This window comes from Balaenoptera acutorostrata, chromosome 12 (assembly GCF_949987535.1).
Source record: "Balaenoptera acutorostrata chromosome 12, mBalAcu1.1, whole genome shotgun sequence".
NCBI classification, from domain to species: Eukaryota; Metazoa; Chordata; class Mammalia; order Artiodactyla; family Balaenopteridae; genus Balaenoptera; species Balaenoptera acutorostrata.
In genome coordinates, this window is record NC_080075.1 from 57,875,806 (window position 1) to 57,902,783 (window position 26,978).

Consider the following 26,978-nt stretch of genomic DNA (forward strand, 5'->3'; position numbering starts at 1 on the left):
TTCTTCACTTTGTTAAATTCACTGTTATATATCAAAATGATATTTGCATATTAAATCTTGGATTGTGGAACAATTAAATTAAACTGGCATTCCTGGGTGTAAAGTTGCTAATCCTCTTTGCCAAGGAATTCTTTGTTCTTAAAAGCAGTGGAATTTAATTTGCTGCAGACCATGCTCAGATTTATTTGTAATGCTTGTCTATAAGTTAATCAGCCAAACAAGTGCTGTCTGCAAGTGTTTGGCATTTAATTTAAAATTTCGTCTTCTTTTTTTTCACTATGGTAAGCAGCTTACGGGAAATGGTAGGTGACAAACCTGGGCTATTTAGGATTAGTATATTTTATCTAGGCTTGATTGAAATTTTGCTTACTGAAATTGATTAGTATATTTTCTCTAGGCTTGATTGAAATTTTGCTTACTGAAATTGATAAGTCAAAGGGCAACTATAAAGTCTGTCCAAATTGTGATTAATTTCACTATTAAACAATTCTGTATCTCCTAAAAAAAAATCATTTCAGAGAAGATGGACCCATTGCCTTAAGAAATATTACTTTTAATGTGAGTAAAATAAACTTGTAAATACATCAGTAATCATTTTTCTCTCAGATATACTTTACTGTTACTCCATGTCTTTTCCCAAAAGTGCCCATGGTGGATGAGACATAAAGGTGGTGTTTGGCCTCCTTGTTTTTATGTTGATGACTGCTTATAATGGATTTGAAAATACAGGCACACATCCCAGAAAATTATTAGTTTCTCTTGACATTTTTCAAAGAAGAGAAAAGTCTAGTATGAAAAAGGAGGACTGTGAAATTAATTCAGAACTTTCTTATCTTTCTGTCTGTCTTTAACTCAATCTGTCCTCCTGTCGGAGGGAAGTGTGGAGCATGCTGTCTTGGACAGGTGCTTCTGTAGCTCAAGTAGTTCATTTGTATTTTCTAGAAAATGTTATAAATTCTCTCATCGAAAGTGCACAGTGTATGTATCTGAAAATGAGGGAAGCTGTCTGCCTGTTGAGTTCTGTACTCTGTATGCATGTTATCAGTATTAGTAAGGCACTGATCAGAGCAGAAATAAAGCTCAGGTATTCAGATAATAGTGATTAGAGGTTCTGCAGCAGGAAATCACGTGCCTCTCTTTGTGTAATAAGCAAGACATAATAGGAAGCGCAAAAGGCATAAGAATGGGTTCTCCTTTTGTCATCTACTTGCTAGTGTGATAATGAATAAGTTACTAAACCTTTCTAAGCTTCCTCATCTCTAAAAGGGAATATAGTATCTTTCTTTAAGATTCAATCACATAATGTATGTAAAGCAGCTTGCATGTTTCCTGGATTATGGTAGTAATCAATATTATTAATTCTCTTTGCCCCTTAAAGGTAGAGATTGTGTTTTCTTCATCCCACATAATTCACAATATGATGCTTAGCATAAGGTGCATGTTTTTCACGTGAATAGGCGAGAGGAAGCTACATCTTAATTACTTTAAAGCTTTGCCAATGTACAACATCATTGAGTGTAATCATTTAGGAATGGCTGTCTACTGATGACACAGTTTTTATAGTGAATGTGTACAGAATTGCTTAAAGGATAAAGAATAGCTTTACAGAATCCCTCTGCAGTACCCTAGGGTAGGACAGCAAGGTGTGCAATATATGGAAATATACTGAAGCACGTTTTTAGGTTTTTTTTTGTTTTTTTTAATGGTTAGTTGGAGTTGAATTAAAGTGGGAACTTGATTTTTTGACTATTAAAATTCAAGACCTAGAGTTCTCGCTTGTGGTTTTCTAAGGATTATTGGAAATATTAAAAGTAATGAAAATGAATAAACTAGGACTGTATCACCATATGAAAGAATATTATAAATACTGAGCAACATTTTTATTATTCCCCAAAATGCAATAGTGTCTTATCAATGGGTAGATTCACTAGGGTTGAATTTCCAAAGCAAAATATACAATAAAGCTTCTTTGTATTTGAAACACTGTGGGAGATAAGATAAACCAAGTCATAAAAATGGTCTCATTAAATGAAGAAAGAGGCAAGATTCAGTGTATAATACAACCTGTGTTTTTAAAATGAGTTGGTATACATATATATATGTATAATACGTTTTAACATAGTTATATTTCATTTCTACCCATGGATTATTGCAGGAGGGTGGAATTATAGCTGGTATATTGCTATATACTTTTCTGTATTTTCTGAGTTTTCAGTAATGAGCATATGTATTCTTATTGTATATATACTCAGAAAGAGTGTTATTGTCTACAAAGAAAGAGAGAAAAGTAAATAAGACTTATATCCACCCTCAAGGAGTTAATGTGAGATTAATACATGAAGATAATGTCTATATAAGACTGAGAAGTTTTGACTGCTGTAAGAAAAATACAAATAGTTCTGAGAGTTCAAGAGAGAAAGTTATTCCCAGTGTAGGAAATTAGGTAAGACTTTATTGAGAAAATGGGGTTTAGGGTGTGGCTTGATGGATGTGGTAAGTACTGTTCACATTTGGGAGTTTGATAGGGTTGGGCATGTATTAAAGGTATTAGAGGTAGAACAAAGAAGTAGAAAAGGGAAGTCTCTAAGTAGTTCCTTTTTTTCTCCAGCTTCATTGAGATACAAGTGACATTTAACATTGTGTAAGTTTAAGGTGTACAACCTGTTGGTTTGATGTGCTTATATATTGCAAAATGATTACCACTGTAGTGTTAGTTAACACCTCCATTACCTCATGTAATTACCATTTCTTTTTTGTGGTGAGAACATTTAAGATCTACTCTTAGCATCTTTCAGGTATATGAGTGTGTGTGTGTGTGTGTGTGTGTGTGTGTGTGTGTGTACACGTGCACGCTGTATTGTTAAGTATAATTGCCATGTTGTACGTTAGATCCCCGGTACCTGTTCATCTTAGAACTGGAATTTTGTACCCTTTGACCAACATCTCCCCGTTTCTCCCCACCCCAAGACCCTGGCAACCACCATTCTATGCACTGTTTTTAGGAGTTCAGCTTTTTTAGATTTCACATGTAAGGGATATCATACAGTCTTTCATGTCTCTGTCTGAGTTATTTTCCTTAGCATAATGCTTTCATGGTCCATCTTCATTGTTGCAAATGGCAGAATTTCTTTCTTTCTCATGGCTGAATAGTGTGTGTGTGTGTGTGTATGACTTGCAAATATTTTCTCCCATTTCATAGGTTGCCTTTTAATTTTGTTGATTGTTTCTTTTGCTGTACAGAAGCTTTATAGTTTGATGTAGTCCCACTTATTTATTTTTGCTTTTTTCACTTATGCTTTTGTGTCTTATCCAAAAAATTGTTGCCAAGACCAGTATCAGGGAGCTTTTTCCTTGTGTTTTGTTCTAGGAGTTTTATGATTTCAGGCTTTATGTTAAAGTCTTTAATCCATTGCAAGTTAATTTTTGTAACTGGTAAAAGATAGGGGTTTAATTTTATTCTACTGCATGTGATTATCTAGTTTTCCCAATACCATTTATTAAAGAGCTATCCTTTTCCTGTTGAGTATTCTTGGCTCCCTTGTCAAATATTAGTTGACTGTACATGTGAAGGTTTATTTCTGGTCTCGATTCTGTTCCATTGGTCTTTGCTTCTGTTTTTATGCCAGTACTGTTCTGTTTGATTACTATAGCTTTGTAGTATAGTTTTAGGAAGTGTGATGCCTCCAGCTTTGTTCTTTTTCAGGGCTGCTTTGGCTATTTGTGATCTTTTGTGGTTCCATACAAATTTTAGGATTGTTTTTTCTATTTCTGTGAAAAATGCCATTCAGAATTTTGATAGGGATTTCACTGACTCTATAGATAGCTTTGGATAGTATAGACATTTTAACAATTTTAATTCTTCTGATCCATGAACATGGGATATCTTTTTTTTTTTTAATTTTTATTTATTATTCATTTATTTATTTATGGCTGTGTTGGGTCTTCGTTTCTGCGCGAGGGCTTTCTCCAGTTGTGGCAAGCGGGGGCCACTCTTCATCGCGGTGCGCGGGCCTCTCACTATCGCGGCCTCTCTTGTTGCGGAGCACAGGCTCCAGACACGCAGGCTCAGTAGTTGTGGCTCACGGGCCCAGTTGCTCCGCGGCATGTGGGATCCTCCCAGACCAGGGCTCGAACCCGCGTCCCCTGCATTGGCAGGCAGACTCTCAACCACTGTGCCACCAGGGAAGCCCGAGATATCTTTTTATTTATGTCTTCAATTTCTTTCATCAAAGTCTTATAGTTTTCAGTGTACAGATCTTTCACAACCTTGGTTAAATTTATTCCTAGGTTTTTTTAAAAATCATTTTGATAATCTTGTGAATGGTATTGTTTTATTTTTTTCAGATATTTTGTTGTTAGTGGATAGAAATGAAATTGATTTCTGTATGTTGATTTTGTGTCTTGCAACTTTACTGAATCCGTTGATTAGTTCTAATAGTTTTTTGGTGGAGTCTTTAGGATTTTCTGCATATAATATCTTGTCATCTGCAAACAAAGACAGTTTTATTTCTTTCTGATTTCCTAAATAGTTCTTTCATCCTGGGGTATAGGATTTATAGGAAGTATTTTGTTTGTAAGGGTAGATTGTTCCCAGAGATGCTTCAATATCAGAATAAGCAGGCTTGAGTTGATGCAGAATACAGTGAACTCTCAGCAGTGTTAGAAAGAAATTTATATTAGCAGAAGAATGTGTGATAGATGAAAGGGGGTTTGGGACAGTGAGATTAATAGGATCTGAATTAGGATAGTGGTTGTAGGTATTTTTAAGATACTTTACGTAGTCATCTCTAAATGATATCTAATAATTGAAGGATAGTGACCTTAATTAGCAGAAGGTATGGTGAATTAACAGAGGCATAAGATCATCTAAGCTCTGACTTGAGATAAACTAAGCTCTAACTTAGATCTGATAGAGCGTCTCCCATCATGAACCCTTATAAGTTGGCATTGGCAGATTTCATCACCTAAAACTTCGTGGATGAAGTCCTTTAACTAAGGTGGTTGATAATATTTGAGTGGCTTCCCAGTTTGACCAATTTCCCCTCCTTCCCTCCCTCCCTCCCACCCTTCAATAAATAATTATGGCTCACATCTTACAGTCTTGTTCTAAAGATAGACCTTAAAAAGAAGAATCCATAAAATGCAATAATCGCTGTAACAGAAAGTGCTGTAGAAAGCATCTGTTTCAGACTAGATCTTTCTGAGGAAGTGATGTTTGGGATAAGAACTAAAGGATGAACTGGGAGCCAGCCACATAAAGAGTGGGAGCAAAAGCATTTCACTTAGAGGGCACTGTCTGTGCAAAGGCCTGAGAAATTTTGTTATGTTTTTATAGATGGTACCTCTTTTATGGTTCATAGTAGCAAAGATTTGGACTAAAACCCAGGCCTCCTGAGTTCTAGTTCCATGCTCTTTTGCTAGAAATTATGATAAAATAGGTTGTATTTCTTTGTTTTTTTAAAAAAATGACTTCATTCTTTCAGCCAAGTGTCTTCTAAGGTACTTCATTCACCTCCCAGGAAAGAAGTGTTGCAGGTCATTTAAATAAATTAACAGTTTAGATCATTCATTTTGTGTATTAAGACTGGAGATTAAGTCCAGGGAGAGATGATAAAAACAAGTACAAAAAGTTAAATAATGACGTGAAATGTTAAATAACCATAGTAAAGGTTTCTATAAAGAATTATATTATTTAATTTTATTCTTAACCCTTTGAGCAGTTCAGTAATCACTTACTGATTGCCTGCCCTGTGCCAGGCACTAAGTTCTCAGGATACAAACACAAAGATGAGTAAGAGTCTGCTTTAAACTTATTTAGCATTTCTTTTTCTAACCTCATCCCTTGAGGTTCAAGCCTAGATTACAAGTTAAGCAGTATAACCAATATTGGTAACATTTTTATACTTCTCAAATGATTTTCATGTACATCTTCATGTGAGCTTCATGTAACAACTCTGAGAAGTAATTAGGGCAATGAAACTTCAGTTCAGGGTGTGAGTGTGGAGCTTAGTTAGTTAGTAGTAGTCATGGAATTTGAAATCACATCCTGATTTCACATTTCCTGTTGGTTCCCTTACACCATTTCTACCTCCATGATCTCTCTTTTTTAAAGATTGAGATACAATATAACATTTCATAAGTTTAAGGTGTAGGATGTGTTTATTTGATATATTTTTGTATTTCAGTACAACCTCCATGATCTCTCGACCCTTAATATCTGAACCACCAAAACAACTTATTGTTTCTCCAAACTTAACTCTTTCTTGACTTTTCCCTCTCGTCTTATCTGCTATTACCCTTCCATCACACTTCAGCCAGAGTAAATTTGCTGTCTTCTCAGGGGGCAAAACCCTTCTTTTTATGACTTTGCCTTTAGGACCAAAAGTTTGGATTACAGCAATCTCCCAACCTTTGTTCCTCTTCCCTTTGTTCTTTAATAGATCAAATTCAGGGTTTTATCCTAATTTGCCTTCCTTAATAAGCCTGAATGGATCTTACATATAAAGAAGGGATTTTGGAGCTAGTTTCCCCCTCCAGCCTTCGAATTTCAAGAGATGTCAGTTCTCATGCAAATTCATACCCACCTCCCATGAGTTAGTTTACTTAGTATCTTCTGTAACACCTGGATCATATTTAGTTAATGATAGTTAGACTGTTAGTTTGACTTGCTCAGACATATTTTCCTCCTTACTAGACCATGGTCCTTAAGTCTGTCTCTGGAGATTTTACAGAAAAGGACAATTATTGAAAGGTTTAATAGTTTTTTTCTCCTTGCTCTCTTGGCTATGGGGATAAATAGTTGCGTTCTTGCTGTTTTTGTTTGTCCCATCCACCTCGTGCACTTGATTTTCCTCCTACTACTCCAGCTAAAGGACATGAAGCCAGAGTACTTGTTTGTTTTCCATTTTCCATTTCTAGCAGTAATGGTAAGAAAACTCAGAGCAGGTAAAAATCACTATTTTAGTTAAATTTAAAATGATCGCCTTTGAGATAGAGTTTGAAGTAGAAGAATCTTCATCTGTTTTCACTTTAAAGGTAATAATTACTTGATACCTATTTTCACTAGTATACATCGAAGCCTATTATGATAACAGCAAATTTACATCAGAGTAATATAATGAAATTAATGAAAATTATTTTTTTATTTTGGACTACTTTTTTTCTTATACAAGTGAACCTAGTACTGAATTGGAACTGCACAAAGTGTTTTGAAGCACAGTAACCCAGGTGGAAACAAACATGCTGTATTTTGGTTTTGATGTTTTTTTGTTTGTTTGTTTGTTTTTATTTTTGCCTGCATTGGGTCTTCGTTGCTGCGTGCGGGCTTTCTCTAGCTGTGGCTAGTGGGGGCTACTCTTCATTGCAGTGTGCAGGCTTCTCATTGCAGTGGCTTCTCTTGTTGCAGAGCACAGGCTCTAGGCGCATGGGCTCAGGAGTTGCGGCGCATGGGCTCTAGGGCACACGGGTTTCAGTAGTTGTGGTGCATGGGCTTAGTTGCTCCGTGGCATGTGGCATCTTCCCGGGTCAGGCATCAAACCCATGTCCCCTGCATTGGCAGGCGGATTCTTAACCACTGCGCCATCAGGGAAGTCCCTTTTTGTTTTTTTTTAATTACAGTAATTACTTTATCCTCACTGTCTATTAAATAGATTGTATGTAACAAAAACAGGAAAGATTAAGAGTTGAGTTCATTGTTTTAACTAAGCAGTAACTGGTTTTGGATAAGTTATATTTAGCATCCCAATTAGAATTCTATTCTCCATATTTTATTACATTTTTCATTTTTATTTTAAACTTGCAATGTTTAAAATTCAATAAGATGTTAAGAGATAAGCCAGAAATGTAGACTATTACAGAAGCCTAGGAGATTTAGTTAATCTGACCTAGATGTTCTTTTGATGATTGAGATTTATTTGTGAAAACAGTTCTCAATTTTAAAATGAAGCATAGGAATATCTGCCATATAAGTCAGTTGTCCTGCCAGTGACAGGCAGATTAATCAGCCACAAAAAGGAAGAGTTTGCATAAAAGTTGTGCTAGTCAGATCACTGGCGTTTGGATGAGCCATAATATTGAAAGTTATAAGTGAATGTAGCTCTTGCATTTTACCATGCTCTAAAGAGGATTATCTAGTATTTTTTCAAGGGCTTTTTGTATACATTTGATGTTGGCTTCATTTTCAATGTAATGCATGTGAAACAAAACAGATAATGTGAGAAAATCCCTGAGTAGAAGTTGGGTGCAAATGTAAATATTAATGATGTTTGAGAATATATATCAACAGTTAATTTATTCAACATTTATTTCGTGTATCGGAAAATGTGGGTACTTGCACAGTTAGAATGAGAACACTTATACAACTTCTTCTGTACCAATTTTTCTGTCATTCTACCAAAGCTCTGAGATGTTAGTTCTTGTGTCAGTTTTTAATTTAACATTGTACAATACTATTTTTTTTTTAACTTATTTATTTTATTTATTTTTGGCTGCATTGGGTCTTCATTGCTGTGCGCGAGCTTTCTCCAGTTGCAGCGAGCGGGGGCTACTCTTCATTGTGGCACGCGGGCTTCTCATTGCGGTGGCTTCTTGTTTTGCGGAGCACACAAGAAGTGTGCTAGGTGTGTGGGCTTCAGTAGTTACAGCACGCGGGCTCAGTAGTTGTGGCTTGCGGGCTCTAGAGTGCAGCCTCAGTAGTTGTGGTGCACGGGCTTAGTTGCTCTGCGGCATGTGGGATCTTCCTGGACCAGGGCTCGAACCCGTGTCCCCTGCATTGGCAGGCGGATTCTTAACCAGTGCGCCACCAGGGAAGCCCCTACAATACTATTTTTAAGAAATAAAAAGTAATGAGGACTTATAAATAAGAGATCAGATTTGAGGGTTGCCTGGTGTCATCCACAAAACTGAGTGGAAAAAGCAGTAAACGTATGTCCTCTGGACTGGAGCAGCCAGGGTAATGAGTATGTTGTTTTCTTATCATAATGCTGGGATTGAAATGTAGTATTTAATAGGGAAGCCCTATTACAGATGATGAAAATACTGGAAGTAGAGTGACAGATCCTTGGAATTATATGTGAAGTGGTTTGCCTTTTATTTCAGTATCCAAAATTGTAAAGTAATTGTTTTGAAGCCAGAGTTATTGACTAAACCTTAGTAATTCCTAATTGAGGCTGTAACACACATCTCAATTACTGAAATAAACTAAGACTATGAACTAATTTTAAGTACTTAGCTTGTTTTTAGTACTTAGCTCTTTAAACGTTTAGTTTTAGATACTAGGCAAGCATGTATGGTAATCAGAGTACTTTTATCACTGAGTTTTACAAAGCATATTTCTTTAAAAGCCATTGGTTTTATCATTGTGACAATTGTTAGTAAGTCTACATAACATATTAATAATTTTTGCTTCCTGAATCTATTGGGATCTCTGAAGTGTGTGTGTGTGTTTAATTTGACATATTTTGGAGTTGATTTAGTCCATCATTTCAAGGTTTCTTTTTGAGCTACAGAAAGCTTAGCCATTTTTAATGATTAAAGATTTATGGAATGAAAATTGACCTACAAAGTAACATTTTGAAATAACCCGAATCTTCTAGACACTGGTTAAGTATAGGTTGTTTTAATCCTAAAGGTCTTTGATAACTGTGGGATTAAGTTATAGGTTTCTTTTAGTATACACATTTGGCAGGGAGGAAGCAGGGTCATTAGAAGGAAAACTATTTGTCTTTGAGGGAAGATTAACATTTAGTTAAAGCCTTACCTTGTGTGCTGTATGATTATTTTATTTTACAGACTCCAGGCATTAGAGCTCGGCCTACAAGACTTCAGTGGTTTTGTGATAGATGTATTGCAAGTACTCAGGTTTGTGTTTAATTTCTGGTCTCACTCACCTAAAACTGTGAGTAGAAAGCAAGTGTCCTACATGTCCTGTGAGCGTTTGGGGAGTTCAGGAGATGCAGCGTTGCTTATCTTGGTTGTTTTCCAAATAAGCAATAGCTTAATTCTGGTTTCTGAAGTCCAGTGGAATCCCTAAAAATTTTAACTTGGGCTCTGAAGATTTTAGCTTGCTTCATTCTACTTGTTGGTTTGAGCAGGCTAATGTTGTTTCTTTGGCAATTTAAATCTGCTTCAGTCATTAGTGACCAGAGGAGTCACTTGATGGGAGCCCACTGGAGTTTCTACTTTACCTCTACTCCAGCACAGATATCTGTTCACATCCTGCCAAGAAAATGCCACAGGGAAAGAGGAGTTTAAAGTTTGGGTGGAGGAATATTCCTATTAACAAATATAGATATACTCACTGAGTCCTCCACCGTAAATATCTTTGAATTCTACAGAATGCTCCTTTGTGGAGGTTCCCTCAACTAGATAATTATTCATGTGTTCTTGACTCCAAAGAGTCCTTTAGCCCTTTAACTTAAAATTTTTTAAAAATTATGATAAAATACATATAACATCAAGTTTATCATTTTAACTGTTTATAAGTGTACAGTTTAGTGGCATTAAGTACATTCACGATGTCGTACTCAGGCCTTTAACTTTTGAAGTGAAGTTAATCTGCCCTTTGGGTAAAGTTAATTTGAAGGATTATTCAACTGTGATTTGTCAATTATAAAATATGTCCTTTACACAATCTAGATCCATCTGTTAATCTTATTTTTAAGGTTGAAACTCTAGAAAAATTAGTGGAGCTGACACAGAAGCTATTTGAATGTGATAGAGACCAGCTATACTACAATCTGTTAAAACTATACAGTAAGTAATCTGACTATTCCTCGTGTTTTCATTTTGAGACATTTATTCTATGGAAGGCAGTAGCCAGAAAGGAATATCAGGCTATGAGGAAGCTCCAGGGGTTGTCAAATGTGGAGTCTTCAACAGAGGCTCATGTAGAGGCCAGATTGAATTTTATCACAAAATGTTATATTGTATCACTAGACACCCTACAGTCTTCATAATTTCTGACATTCTGGCTGCAATAATGAGAAGGTGAGAAAAATCTTCATCAGAGCCACAGAATTTAATAGGAGTTTTTGAGGAGAGACTATTCTTTTTTTTTCTTTTAATTTAATTTCTTTAGTAGATTTATCAGTCACTTCTATAAATAAGTAATCATTGACATGTTCATGTATATAGATCTTTTTCCAGAAAAATGCATATTGATGTACAAACTCATTGCTGAACAATTACTTTTTTAAATGTGATTGTATTATAATGTAGTTTTGACTCAGTTCTATATTACAAACGTTTTTCTACATTTTATCACCTACAAATGGCTACAATGAACAGATATACTAGAATTTACGCAACCAGTCTCCTACTCCTAGACAAGTGAATAGATTTCAGTTTTCCATATTATAAAATAACACTGCATTAGTCATCTTTGCATCTAATCTTTGTTCACACCCTTAATTGTTTCCCTAGGCTGAATTTGTATTTATATTAAGGGTTAAAAGTGATGAACTTTTCTGAAACCTTTGATCTCTATTGTCAAACAGTACTCTAGAACTGTGCAGTCTCTTAGGGTATTTGGGTAGAGAGGAACAACACTTAGAATAGTCAGTGACCTTTCTTCCTTCCTTCCTTTTCTTCATAGATATTTGATCTAGATTTATTCTTCTCTTTTTCTCTTGGGAAGTTTTCCTTCACCAAACATAGAAATGAATAAGGTGATTTCATTTGTCTTTTTGAACTTGTATTTATTATCATTGGAAGCTTTGTCTTACATCTTGATGGTGTATGTAAAATAAGACTTGCTGTAAAATTTACATTTCATTTGTTGGTTGCATTGACATACTATAATGTAATTCTTAAAACTTTGGCTTGAATATGATCAGATTCTGGCACACAGTGCTGAGGTTGTTGTTGAATGTATAGAATTTAAAAACTTAGGTTTTAGGTATTTAGTCCTTAATTAGTGGATTATAACCTGTATTTGAGTGCTGATTCTCCCTCCTTCCCCTGCTTTTTCTTACTTTTGAAGAACTGTTTCTTGCTTAAATTCTAATTTTATGCAAACTAAAAAAGAAGTACTAAACTTACATGTCCAAATGAGTCTCAGCCTTTAAAATCATCCCCATAAGAAGACTATATAAACTTTCATTCAGAAATACTCTGAAGCCCTTACTGTGCTAGCCTTTGAGGTAGGCACTGCAGATAGAAAGGTAGTGCTCTTCAGAAGAGTTAGACCTGAACCAACACTGACAATACCTTGGGGTGAAAGAACAGCTGTAAGGATGCATGAGGTACAGCTGTAGTCCAGGGAAGGATGAGAGGCGGTCAGCCTTACGGACTTCTTTTTCCTCTGCAGATGACCTTTTGCTGTTGCTTTTTTAAAAAGAAAGAAAAGAAAAAACAACTTTGAAGTTCATCTTAAAATTTCCTTTAGGGATAAGCAGGAACTCCTATAAATAAACTCTGAGGTTTATTACCCTTTTCTTTTCTTTAATCCCCTCTATCTGTTCTGATGGACACCCCACTTCCAGTTCTGTATTTGAGCCAGTAGTCGCAGACGCTCTCCTCTCCTTAGCTGAGGAGCCTCTGAGACTGAGGTAACATGAGGGTGGCCTCTCATGGAACTGGAAGCTGGGGGAATCATTATAGGGAAGTATACTTTTTAACCCAGTTTGTTTACTTCCCAACTTCTGTACTGCTATAAATCAATAATGTGGTTGTGATAACCCTGATCCTTCCCTTTCTGAAGAAAAAGCAAGGTTTCTGCTCCTGCGACCTGGCCCCCTCCGTTTTGCCCTCTGACTTGGACCACTACTTAAATATGCTAAATAAAGCACTGTGGACTCAATTTATTTGAAAAGGAACATACAGTATGGAATGACATGAAATGTGGCCCTGTAACACATGGAAAAAATCATGTTTTAGATTGTGGATTTCTGAGAAAACAATTTGTTTCACCTATTGGAATTTTTTATGAGCTCATTCTTTTTCGTGATGTAATTTTCACCCTTGAAAGGAGTTCATTTAATTATTTGGGTTTATTTGTTGAAGAGCAGTTTTGCTTGTTTATTTTAAAACAGTACCTTTCACACAGGTATACACACTTTTTTTGGTGTGAATTACAACATACTACGGAAACATGCGCAAGACAAAGATACATTGCTCCATGGTTCATGACAGCAGCATCCATATGACTATAATCTAGATCAAGGAATAGCAAATGTAACTCTTTCATTCCTTTAAATACTAGCTGACCTAAACGTGCTTTCATTTTCTACTTATTCCATATAATATGATGTTCATAGGTGGTCTGTTAAATGAATCTGCCGTAATTCAAACTTCTATCCTTTCTAATACATTTTGACCTTTCATTGTGATAGTCTTGTAAAATTAGTTCCTAAACATTACATGAATGAAACAACTCCCTCACCTGCATATGTACTATTATTTCTAAATGACAATACTATAAGGAATATTTTATTTCTAAATGACAGTATTTTCACCTTCTTACCATTTTCTTATATTTGAAACACTTCAGTTTCTTTACATATACAAAGTAAAGACAGTTTATTCTTTGTATACATAAGTACTCTAGGCAAAACTAAAGCTGCCTTACATTCATAATTTTGTAATAAAAATTCTTTGAATGTATTTTTAAAACCCCAACATTTAAAACCTGAGCATTTATCCTAAGAAGTTATTTATGTGCTATTTTCTTCAAGTACTTATGACCACTGACATTCCTTTTTACGTTGTGTGGTCTTTTCCCCCCCTCCATTATTACACAGATACAACATGAATATATTCTAAATTACTGAAGATTCAAGCAGTACAGTAGTGTACAGAGCAAACTTTGGAAATGTCATTGTGTGTCCACACCTCAGAGTTCACTTGTCAGTGTCGATCCTTCCAATTCATTCTCTCTACATTTCTATCCATGTATTTTTTTACATATAAACCTATTATTTTGATTGTTTAATGCTCTACATGTTTCCTGCTCTGTGTTCTGTGGCTTTTTAAAAATTATTATTAAATAAATTCACAGGAAAAGCTATATACTTGCTTTTTCTCCTCTTTTTTCTTTTAATTAATTAATTTACGGCTGTGTTGGGTCTTTGCTGCACGGGGGCTTTTCTCTAGTTGTGGCAAGCGGGGGCTACTCTTCGTTGCAGTGTGTGGGCTTCTCATTGCGGTGGCTCCTCTTGTTGCGGAGCGCGGGCTCTAGAGTGCAGGCTCAGTAGTTGTGGCGCACGGGCTTAGTTGCTTGGCGGCACGTGGGATCTTCCTGGACCAGGGCTCGAACCCGTGTCACCTGCATTGGCAGGCGGATTCTCAACCACTGCTCCACCAGGGAAGCCCTGCTTTTTCTCCGTTTAATTACCAATTTCAAGTGCTGGTGTCCCTGGAACCTCCTAAGTTGATCATTAAACATTTTTTTTAATACGTTTTTAAAATTTTTTTTGTATATTTGTGTTTCAGTTTGTTGCAGCCATTATTCTTTTGGGTGCTCAAATTGTCCCATCTTTGGCCACTGGGAGCCCCGTCGCATCAGCTCCTGTGTCATTTGACACACCCCATTAGTTTTTTTTTTTTTCCTGAAATACCTTTTTTTTAAGAAAAAAATTTTTTTGACATCTTTATTGGAGTATAATTGCTTTACATTGTTGTGTTAGCTGTATAACAAAGTGAATCAGCTATATGTATACATATATCCCCATATCCCCTCCCTCTTGCATCTTCCTCCCACCCTCCCTATCCCACCCCTCTAGGTGGTCACACAGCACTGATCTGATCTCCCCGTGCGATGCGTCTGCTTCCCACTAGCTATCTGTTTTACATTTGGTAGTGTATATATGTCAGTGCCACTCTCGCACTTCATCCCAGCTTACCCTTCCCCCTCCCCCTCCCCGTGTCCTCAAGTCCATTCTCTACATCTGCGTCTTTATTCCTGTTCTGCCCCTAGGTTCTTCCGAACATTTTTTTTTTTTTTTTTTTTAGATTCCATATATATGTGTTAGCATACAGTATTTGTTTTTCTCTTTCTGACTTACTTCACTCTGTATGACCGACTCTAGGTCCATCCACCTCTCTACAAATAACTCCATTTCGTTTCTTTTTATGGCTGAGTAATATTCCATTGTATATATGTGCCACATCTTCTTTATCCATTTATCTGTCGATGGACACTTAGGTTGCTTCCATATCCTGGCTATTGTAAATAGTGCTGCAATGAACATTGTGGTGCATGACTATTTTTGAATTATGGTTTTCTCAGGGTATATGCCCAGTAGTGGGATTGCTGGGTCATAACCCCATTAGTCTTTTTTTTTTTTTTTTTTTTAATTTTATAGCTACTTTATTTATTTATTTATTTATTTTTGGCTGTGTTGGGTCTTCGGTTCGTGCGAGGGCTTTCTCCAGTTGCGGCAAGTGGGGGCCACTCTTCATCGCGGTGTGGGGACCGCTCTTCATCGCGGTGCGCGGGCCTTTCACTATTGCGGCCCCTCCCGCTGCGGGGCACAGGCTCCAGACGCGCAGGCTCAGTAGTTGTGGCTCACGGGCCCAGCTGCTCCGTGGCATGTGGGATCTTCCCAGACCAGGGCTCGAACCCGTGTCCCCCGCATTAGCAGGCAGATTCTCAACCACTGCGCCACCAGGGAAGCCCACCCCATTAGTCTTTGATAGGTCGTTACTTTCAGGCAAAACAAGACCATCCAGGCTTACGTGACATAATTCCTGTCCCAAACCTGGAGTCCTTATTTTAGAGGGGAATGATATTTAGAGACCATAATCAGGTGATTGACACATGGGGAATTTAGAAATTGCCCCATCCTATCAGTAATATGTAAAAATTTATCAGCTTTATAATTAAAATCCTGGATCTCTAGAAATCTTCATCTCTTAGTTTAAATACCATAGAAACCCCGTGTGAAGTGCCAACTGTTGTTACACACTGGTCAGATAGCCATAAATGAAGCCCCATAACTATGTCTGTTCCTGTAAAATTCACTGATTCAATTTCTTTGACCTCTGGGAAATTCTGTACTTGTTATCTTTAGTTTAAATGTTATCTTAGTTTAGTTAAATGAAGCCCCATAACTATGTCTGTTCCTGTAAAATTCACTGATTCAATTTCTTTGACCTCTGGGAAATTCTCTACTTGTTATCTTTAGTTTAAATACCATAGAAACCCCGTGTGAAGTGCCAACTGTTGTTACACACTGGTCAGATAGCCATAAATGAAGCCCCATAACTATGTCTGTTCCTGTAAAATTCACTGATAGTGTCAAAAATCTTTGGTTTTATAGCTTAGGAGTTCTCAAATCATTTAGTAGTCAGCGCTCTTGTTCTTTAAAGAGGGCACAGTGAGTTCCAGGAAAGTGATGGAATTATTGAGGGAGTGTCCATTCCCTGGTCACAGCCCAGGTTTGTGGCTGTTTGATTCTTCAAATAACAAGTATATTGTTGTCTTGGTTGAAGGAATTTTAAGCCCCAGAGGGATATTATGAAAGAAAGGCATGGCCCTCTGTGCCTTCGTGAGAGCTTGGCTGCAGATTTTGGCACTGACTAGTTTGATTGCCTCAAATTTTTGTTATGTATTCTGTGATCCAGGTACATTTCCAAGATTTTTTTTTTTCCAAAAAAAAAAAGTGTGTATATCTCAGTTGTTCTATGCTGTGTGCACTGTCTAGTTCTCACCTGCATTTTGAAAAAATTTTCTTGTTACAAGCTGCTACTCCATTTGAACAGGTGCATCTCTGTTATGTCTTGTCCTCCCAAAGTAGAAGCTTTCCATATAGTTTGTGCTTTTTTAAAAAGAATTATCTTCCCAGAGTTCTTTCAGTCTGAAGGCAGAGTTGTACCTCATCCACCTCTTCACTGTCTGAAATAGTTATGTTAGCTTAAACATTAATCTCTTTAAAAAACACCTTAGCAGGGCTGTTCCCAGCGCTTGGAAATCTTCCCTGTGTCCTCCACAGTCCATAGTACCCTTTGGCACAGAAAAAAAGTGGTTCCCCTTTCCCCTTCTACAGAATTAAAGATTTGGGGGCTTGGGTTTTTGTTTTTAATTTATTTAATCAGATAAACTAAAGTGTATTTGATAACCGTGTATAAAGTTTTATACATTAACATACTTGAAAAATTACTCTTGAATTTTACATTACATGAGAACATTTTAATGAAGGAAAAGCGTAATTAGCTTATGAGAGTCTTGCTTTGAAAATTGATTGTAAATTTAATAAGGGTTTTATATTAGGCTGATTTTTATTGTCAAAGTATGTATATCACTCTGAACTTTAGGTTAATTTCTACTGTTTGGGCCACCTTTCAGCATATTCATTATGAAAGTTTGGGCTGCAATCTTTGTATGACCTCTGGGAAATTCTCTACTTGTTATCTTTTTCTTTATTGCAGGTTTTTGATGGAGTGTGAATGTGTTTCATTTTTGTTCTTTGAGTTTTTTACTTCCAGGAGTCAGTTATCAAAAAGCTTAGCTTTTCAGTTTTAGGGTGGGAGGGAAATCTAGGAAAATTCCATGTGTTTTAGTATTTTGGTATTTTTGAGAAACAAATTTACTCATGTTTTCTGGAATATTTGTGTCCTGAAACACACCCTCTTCCTGGAGCTGACCATACACCATTAAGATATTCCTTATTCATATTAGCAAATTTTTTTTAAAAGGCCACATTTAAAACAATACTTCTTTGTGCATAATAGGTGTATTGAATTTAGTGTCATAAGACATTTTTCATATTTTGCTCTAGTTTTTCACAAGCAGAAATGGCTTGATCTTTTCTTTTTTCAAAACCCGTTAGAATGTTTAAAAATAAAGTCTTGATTCTTAAGTCTTTGCTATTTGTGAAGACTAGGTTACCACATAGAAGGAACTAGATATTTCATTATGAAGGAAGCTGCCTATTCCTTTCCTGGAATAAATAAACTTCCTGTGATCTTACTTAGTCTGAGGGCATTATGAGAAATCTATTACACACTGACATAGAAATTCTTCACGTTGACAGAAGAGACAGAATTCTCCCTACTTAACTAAGGGAAAAAGGTTTGTTGATTTGTCAGTTTTGACAAAAATCATGCATTTGCACACTTTCAATCATTTTAGACCTTCAGCTGTGTACTGTACCGTATATGTGTATCCCATCGTCTTTCCAAAGTCTACTGGTCATAGTTGAATTGTTACCTGTTTCTGATTTTGATTTTAACAGTGGGCAATTTCTCAGTTACTTTAAAAAGGTAAACTTTGTATCAACATGATTTTCAAAGTTCTTAATAAAGTGTGAGGTTTTTTTTTCTGTTGTTTTTTAATAGGTAATTTCTGTGGTTTAAAATTCAAAAGATACAAAAAGGTATACAGAAAGAAGTCTTCTTACCTTTGGTCCACAATCACCCTGGTCCTTTCCCTGGAGGCAATGTTTGGAATACTTCCTTCAGCATCAAATAAAAACAGTTCTAAATATTGTCATGAATTCTACTTAGTACGTTCATTAATTTCTGCTTATTTTTACAGAAGTGAATGGTGACTGGCAAAGAGCTGATGCTGTCTGGAATAAAATGCAAGAAGAAAATATTATTCCTCGTGGGAAGACATTGAGGTTATTAGCGGAAATCCTTAGGAACAGTAACCAAGAGGTTCCATTTGATGTACCTGAGGTAATTTGTTTTTAACTGTAAGCATAACAGATTTTGTTGTTTGTCTATAACTTTAGGTTATAGATTAGCCCAGCTCTACACTGAAAAGGTCACTGTTGTGTTTACCACTTTTTGTTTAATTGAATAATTTTATTTTTAAGTTGTGGTATGAGGATGAAAAACATTCCCTGACTTCATCACCTTCACCTGTAGAAGTTAGTCTCCAGAAAGAGCTATTGAATGCCTGCCACGGGAGGAGAGACAAAGGTAAACGTGTACACTGGCGTCTTCTTTCTGATAGCAACATGGGATCTAAGCCCAACAAATTAGTAGTGATCTCGGATAGAGATGGAACTTAAATTGTATGTATTAATTATTTTCTTTCATTTTTTAAGTTAACAAAGACATTTTGGGACAGTTGGGAACATTTAAATATCGACTGAATAGTGGGTCATTAAGGAATCACTCATTTTATTAGATACGATAACAGCATTATGATTTATAGGAAAATGTCCTTAAATTTTGAGATCTGTAATGAAGTATTGAGAAATGGGAAAAAAAATCAAGATTTCTGTAATTTATTTTAAAGTGCTTAAGCCATAAAGAAAATGGTTAAACAAATCTGGCAAAATGTTAATTATTGGGTGTAGATGATGGGTATATGGAGGGGGTTATTATACTATGCTTTATATTTTTCTGTACATTTGAAATTTTTCATAATAAAAACTAAAATAGGCGTGCATTTTTTTCAAAAATTACACTTTGAAAATAGCATTATCATTAATTTTTTGGCAAGTGTAATTGTTACATATTTTTACGTGAAAGCAAAAAATGATTAGGGCGTTAACCATCACACTAGTGTATGTTAAGCAGTATCTCGAGGTTGAAGGCAGGACATGAGCCCTGTTTCTTGCGTTTCTTCCCTTTCTTCAGTGGTAAACTTTCCTGAAGGTATGCCTACCTCTATTGTGACTACTTTAAAATTTCTTTGACCATCTTGAACCCTCTGATACAAGCTTGCCTATCACATTCTAGATGTTTTCATTTAGACTTTGTTGTACTCTCCCCAGACATATATTACTTTTGTTTCCTTCATTTTTGTTAATTTTTCTCCATAGAATGCTACTGTTACCTTTAACTCCTCCAGTTTTTGTGTACATTTTCAAGTATGCTTTATAATAATTTAACCATTATGCAGCAGATTTTCTTTTCACTTTAGTATTGACAGTTTTGAGCTCCCTTCAGTAGAAAGTCATCAATTTAGAAATTTATAGAACCTTTTAATTTCTTTTTTTTAATATTGTATTTTTAATTTAATTTTATTTATTTGTTTATTTTTGGCTGCGTTGGGTCTTTGCTGGTGCGCACTGGCTTTTCTCTAGTTGTGGCAAGCGGGGGCTACTCTTCGTTGCGGCGCATGGGCTTCTCATTGCGGTGGCTTCTCTTGTTGCAGAGCACGGGCTCTAGGTGCGTGGGCTTCAGTAGTTGTGGCATGTGGGCTCAGTAGTTGTGGCTCGCCGGCTCTAGAGCGCAGGCTCAGTAGTTGTGGCACACGGGCTTAGTTGCTCCGTGGCATATGGGATCTTCCAGGACCAGGGATCGAACCCGTGTCCCTTGCTTTGGCAGGCAGATTCTTAACCACTGCGCCACCAGGGAAGTCCGAACCTTTTAATTCCTTAACTAGAAATTTTGTGACACTGACATAAAGTGTCTGAAGGAGGAATTAAGCTAAGCTCTTATGCTTTAATACTGCAGAGTAACTTTTTATTCTTTCTGAGTCATTTTCCTTTGTTGCATATTCAGTCTATATATCCTTGAGTCTTTCACCATGTATCTCTTAAACCTAAATATAAAGTTCATTATTATCAATACTATTTAAATATTCTAATGGAATTTTGATTTGATTGAAATGAATGTAAGGTTAGTGTATACTTCCTGTTTAAAGATTCCAAAGCTCCATATATTGCCTTTTTTTAATTGTTGTTTTTATTTAAGTAAAAACATTTTAACCAGCTAACGAAATATAATGCAGTGTATATTATAAATGTAAAGATATACCCCTATTCTCGTTTTTAAAAAATTTTTTTTAAAACAGATTTATTTATTTATTTATTTATGGCTGTGTTGGGTCTTCATTGCTGCACGCTGGCTTTATTTGCGGCGAGCGGGGGCTACACTTTGTTGCAGTGCACAGGCTTCTCATTGCAGTGGCTTCTCTTGTTGCAGAGCATGGGCTCTAGGCACGCAGGCTTCAGTAGTTGTGGCTCGTGGGCTCTAGAGCGCAGGCTCAGTAGTTGTGGTGCACAGGCTTAGTTGCTCTGTGGCATGTGGGATCTTCCTGGAACAGGGCTCGAACCCGTTTCCCCTGCATTGGCAGGCGGATTGTTAACCACTGTGCCACCAGGGAAGTCCCCTATTCTAGTTTTAATATACAATTTACACTTATCTAGTTGGTTTCATTCTGTTAATTCTGCAGAGGTTTGAGTTACTTTTGTGTATATCTCAAAATTGAATGCTTGGCAAAATATGAATACTTTGAAAATTGAATTCAAGACTACAGTTTTAGAAAACCACTAGTAAGCTCTTCTAGATTATTTTGTTACCTTAAATATTCAAATTGTACTTACTGTGTATTTTCATTCAGCCAAGTAGTGAACTATTATATATGCTTGTTGGGATGTAGCCAATAATTGCAGTACATCATAACTTCTAAGCTCTATTAAAAGGAAAATATATGCATTATGTACTGAATGATAGATTCTATCTCTTCTTAGTTAATATACAAATATTAAGATCATAACCTTTTTCTCTTGTTTTCTCTGAATTTAGCTTGAAAGTTAACTACGTTTTTGATATTGTCACTTCAGCTTAATTGAAGGGCTTATTCAAACTCCCCTAACTTGTAAACACAAGCATAATTTCTGCTTGTTTAGAAACCTCTAAAGTAGCTCAGAATGTTCTTCTGAGCATTAATATCATGTTCATTGCTATTTGTGTGTTCTATATTTATTTACATGGAGCTTTATATCCATAAAAGCTCTTACATGATAGTTAGTTATGCCCCATCTTTATTGTGATTTGTTTATACACACCAGAGTGTGGATTGTAGATTCAGTTGGATGTTTATAGCCAGGCAATTTTATTTCAGAAAAGTAAGTGACTGAGAAGTGTAGTTACTTCTCTTTTGGTAACATCTTTTCATTCACTGACAGTTATTGTGAACAAGTGAAATAAAACTGTTAATCAGTCAAACAAATGTTGCTTAGTTTACTTGTTAGATATCTGTATATTTGAAAATTGTATGTTTTTGTGTAAGTCCTGTCGTAGCCAAATAATTTGATCTCCTAATTTTAGAATTATAGGCTATACTCACTTTAATGCTGTTGTGTTGAAGTGTTAAACACAGTAACCACCCACTTATAAAGATCGCTTTAAAGTGAATCTTTTGCTCCCCTCAATCTAAATTATACCCCTGGTTTATTTGGACTTTAACACACATTTTGCAATTTATTTTGAAACTGGAAACTGGGATCATCTTTTGATAAACAAATTCAGAAGAGCTCTTTTTCGTTTTTATTGGCATGAAAATTATTGACTTTAGAGAGCTAGTATGAAAAATAATTTTAAAACGAAGCCCTTTCTGGTACCAACCATCTGGATTAAGTAGTAGTTTTCATAACTGTCACTTTGTTTTTTAAAGATTGGAAGAGTGATAACATCTGCTTGCTTGGTCAATGTGTGTGTCTCTGTAGAGTGGTATAGTGAGTGAGTATTAAAAGAAGCAGAAATATGGGGGTTTGGGGCTTTGTTTTAGGGCTTTTCCCCCTCCTTTTTTGCCATTTCAGAATAATGTCATCTCATTTTTTGTTGTTTTTTTCCTTCATAGATGCATTTAATATTTTCCTGAAAGCGAAAAAGCAAAACATTGTGTTCAATAGTGAAACTTATGCCTGTCTTATAAACTTACTGTTGATGAAGGATAATCCTACACAAGCAATGCAAGTGAAAGATTTGTAAGTATTAGTTCATCTATTAAACCTCACACTTAAAACAAAATATCAACTATCATTAGGATTTTCCTAATGATGTATTGTAGTAGCAGTTGCTTAATTGTCTTCAACTAGTCACAAAAATTATATGAAATGGTTTTCTAATTTTATGGGGGTTTTTAAAATTTTTTAATTTATTTTTTTATTATTATTTTTTAATTAATTAATTTATTTATTTATGGCTGTGTTGGGTCTTCGTTTCTGTGCAAGGGCTTTCTCTAGTTGTGGCAAGCAGGGGCCACTCTTCATCGCGGTGCGCGGGCCTCTCACTATCGTGGCCTCTCCTGTTGCGGAGCACAGGCTCCAGACGCACAGGCTCAGTAATTGTGGCTCATGGGCCCAGTTGCTCCGCGGCATGTGGGATCTTCCCAGACCAGGGCTCGAACCCGTGTCCCCTGCATTGGCAGGCAGATTCTCAACCACTGCGCCACCAGGGAAGCCCCTATGGGGATTTTTATTTATTTATTTATTTATTTATTTTTGGCTGTGTTGGGTCTTCGTTTCTGTGCGAGGGCTTTCTCTAGTTGCGGCAAGCGGGGGCCACTCTTCATCGCGGTGCGCAGGCCTCTCACTATCGTGGCCTCTCTTGTTGCGGAGCACAGGCTCCAGACGCGCAGGCTCAGTAGTTGTGGCTCACGGGCCTAGTTGCTCCGCGGCACGTGGGATCTTCCCAGGCCAGGGCTCGAACCCGTGTCCCCTGCATTAGCAGGCAGATTCTCAACCACTGCTCCACCAGGGAAGCCCCCTATGGGGATTTTTAACCTACAAAAAATATAACTTTTATTGGCCCTGCACACTGCAGTATATTTTATTTTACCTTATGTAACCTCACAGCTCATGTATTCTATTCATATGTAGAAAAGTAGTTTTTTAAGTCATATTCTGTTTCTTGTTCAGCAGCTCGATCTGTGTACCTTTTATGGTGGAAGCAGCCTGATACATGAAGACACCAAGGGCTTTGAACTTAGGCAAGGGTTTGAATCTTACTTGAAAGCTCGTGGGAGAATTTCCTCCTATCTCTGAGCCTCAGTTTTTCTTCTGTATAATGAGTAGATGATAATAAATCTTACATTAATGATTTCTTCTAGTTATTGAAGGAGATAGAGTGAAGTAGAGAAAATATATGGTACTCAACACATTTTAAATACCTTTTCTCTTTCCCCTTCTTGTTTTGTAATCTGTTTAGCGGTGTTGGTGTTAGTGGCGGTAGTGGTTTTGTCTCTGGCTAGTTCCCTAGAGTAAAATACTTTGTTAATCGGAACGAGAATAAAGTTTTCTTCCCTGGTGTTGTGTCAGTTAACTGACTGTTGTCTTATCCCCAAGGAGTTACCTTCAAAAGTTAAGTAATTAATCAGAAAGGGCCTAGAAAGGAGAAGATCAAGGTCACCTGCTCTGGAAGGTACACCTGTCCTGTTGATGAGTCAATAGCTTTATTTTCAATGGCAAAGGTCAGCCTTTTCCTAGTATATTGTAAGTTTTGAAATAATCTCTCCTGGCTAACTTTTGGCCTTCAGAATTTTTAAGTTGCAGCACTTTTGGAATATTAGGATCCTGAATAGAAAATGGGTGTTTGCCATTCTTGGAATTCACTGGAAAACCTGGCTTTCATATTAGTGTTATGTTAAAGTTATGCACCATAGGGCCGTGTTTACTGTTCATGTTTCAGTACATTTTGAAAAATACATTGTGTATGACTGTACTTGTCTGTGGAAGTATATCTGTATCTATTGACATATACACACACACACAGTATATATATATATTCATATATGTACATATAAGTACTATATATATATGGATACACACATACACCATATATATCTATGATCTTGAATCACTTGTATGTCTTGATGTAGGACAGTCACACTGAGACTTTTAAGTTCAGGTTTTTAATGCATTGTGTCTCATTTGTGTTTTTACTCAGTTGCTGATTAAATTATCTATCTCTGGAATACTCAGTACATCCTCAATTAGTGACTTGGAAAATGTGACACTGAACAACATCCTGTCATCTATAACCATTGAAGTCATCCAGGAGGTGCAGGTTTTTTCCTGCAGTTACTTTTCTTGGAAAATTATTGTCTAAACACTATCCACAATTATCAAAGGTGTTTTGAAGCAACAGTGATTTGGGAGGAAAGGGTGGCAGAAAAAAGAGAGGAACATTTTGTGTTGAGAATTGGGTATGATTAACTGAGGAGATGGAAGCAAAGAAGGAACTTTTTCAAAAGTCTTTTAATCCTGAGGTTGGTCACAAAGACCTCTGAAATACTTCCCAAAAGTACAGATTATAATTCTTTCATTTTAATTGGGCTTGCTCTAGAATGGTGAGCCTCACATTCTGGTAGCATAAACAGATAACCCACCGCCCACCCCAAAGGTTCTGACTCACCTGACCTGGCATGGGGCCCAGGAATCTGCATTTTACTAAACACCCCAGGTGAGTCAAGAATGACGTCTTAAACATTTTGATCACATACCATTATCAGTGAGCTGTACTACTGTAAGTATATGATATGTAAGTATATTATAGAACATACTCCAAATATAGCAATTTTTTGGAGAATAAGATTTAAAAATAGAAACTTAAACATTTTCTTGCCTCACCCTAGAGCATTCACACAGTGTGCATACCTCTTGCTGAAGACCCCTGATCTAGAGTAGTTTTTCAAATTGCATTTATAACCTGTTAGTGGATTATGGACTCTATTTAGTGGGGCAGAATCAACATGTTTTTTAGTGAAATAGAATAGAAAATATCAAAGCATTCCATGTAGTAAAGATACTTTGTGAATGTTTGCTTTCAGTTATATGTGCATCTGTATATCAATGCACTGGTATGTACCGTAAAACATCTTACTATGTCTGAGTGAGAATCTTGATCAAACAAGTGTGAAAGCTGTTGACCTAGCAGATGGTTATAAGCACAGCCCTTCTATTTACACTTATGTCCACAACCTGTAAAATGTAGGTTTATCTTCTTTCCTTCCCTCCCTCTCTAGATGTTCATGAAACCTTTCTGTACTCCTGAGGTTACTTTTATCTTCCCTGTGTTATCCTTCCGGGAGTGTTTTGTAGCTGCCTTCCCCATGTAGTTGTGTGGGCCCAAAGAGAATCCTAGATGCCAAGCTTTAGAATGCCCAGAGGCACTTAATCTGGGGATCTGTGCACATCCTTTTCCTTGAACCAATAAAACGTTATATCTGACTATGAAGAATCGTATCTTGGGTTAGATCTACATTGGGTACTTTTGAAAATAACTCTGGACTGGGAATTCAGAAGTGGAAGTTAGAGTTCCAGTTCTCTGTTACTGGAGGAATGTCATATAACTTCTCTGGATTTGTTTCCTCGTTCCAGTGTTGCCAGTGTTCCACTAGGTCATCTCTTCCCCTTCTGGCTCTGCATCAGTGATCAGAATGAAAAACAGTTGTTGCTTTTTTTTTTAGAGGCATCTTTATTATAATATGGTGTGACCAAATGAGCTACTGTAATAAGTGGTGGTACCCCCAGTATTATTCTGGCACTACTACTCTCATATTACTCTATAAATAGCAGTCTGTTACAGTTACCTACATGATGCCACCTGTTCAGTCTTAAGAGCAGTTGTTTTCCCTGTGAACTAATGCAGTCTTTGTTTTTGCTGTACCTTTGCTGTCTCTAATGTGTTGCAGATTCACTTGACTACTAGTGAGATTTCTGCAGTTTTATCAAGAAGGTTATTTAACCTTCCCAACAAGTAATGGAACCTCAAAAGTAACAGATGCCTTTAAAATTTTTGAAAGAAAAAATGACTTTCTTTCATTTTTAGTTAGAATTACAACATTTCCTCGTGTTTCAAAATAAAAATTTAGGTATAGTGAATTTTTTCAAGGGAGGGGAACTGCTTATTCGTAGAGCAGTAATGGTTATAAATTGTTATTTTAAATCTCTGTTAACACTGAACTGTATTCTTAGGAAACTTGAGAATCATGTGGTGATTAGCTCTGCTTTATCTTTCAAGAATAGCACTTCATTTTCTCTTGTTCCTACTAGCTTCGTATTTTATTCTGTCTAAAAATAATGCTAAATTAATAACTGATGGTTTTTACTGGATTGGCCAGTTTTTGTTTTCCAAAGTAAGATAAATTCTAATCACTGCCTAATGTCCTATGTGCGTGTTATATAAGTACAATCCATAGAGCAGTCATAGCTCTGAAATCTCTAATATGAAACTTTCCATGTGATACTATCTTCTTTGGTTAAGACAGAGTAATTTTTGCAGTTGATTGTAAGTTAAAAGATTGATACCCCTTCACTCTGCAATTTTTTTTCCTTTATTTTAGCAGTTCTAAA

The 26,978-nt window shown here is 36.4% G+C and overlaps 1 protein-coding gene across 1 annotated transcript in view; it reads left to right on the plus strand.

The window, feature by feature from the left end:
• The window catches only part of LRPPRC (leucine rich pentatricopeptide repeat containing), a 112,071-nt gene that overhangs the window by 69,210 nt on the left and 15,883 nt on the right, over positions 1–26,978 (plus strand). The window contains exons 26-30 of the mRNA XM_007190096.2: positions 9,790–9,858; positions 10,662–10,752; positions 18,476–18,618; positions 18,759–18,864; positions 22,484–22,610. Of these exons, the coding sequence (XP_007190158.2) occupies positions 9,790–9,858; positions 10,662–10,752; positions 18,476–18,618; positions 18,759–18,864; positions 22,484–22,610 (536 nt within the window). The remainder of the gene's footprint in view (positions 1–9,789; positions 9,859–10,661; positions 10,753–18,475; positions 18,619–18,758; positions 18,865–22,483; positions 22,611–26,978) is intronic.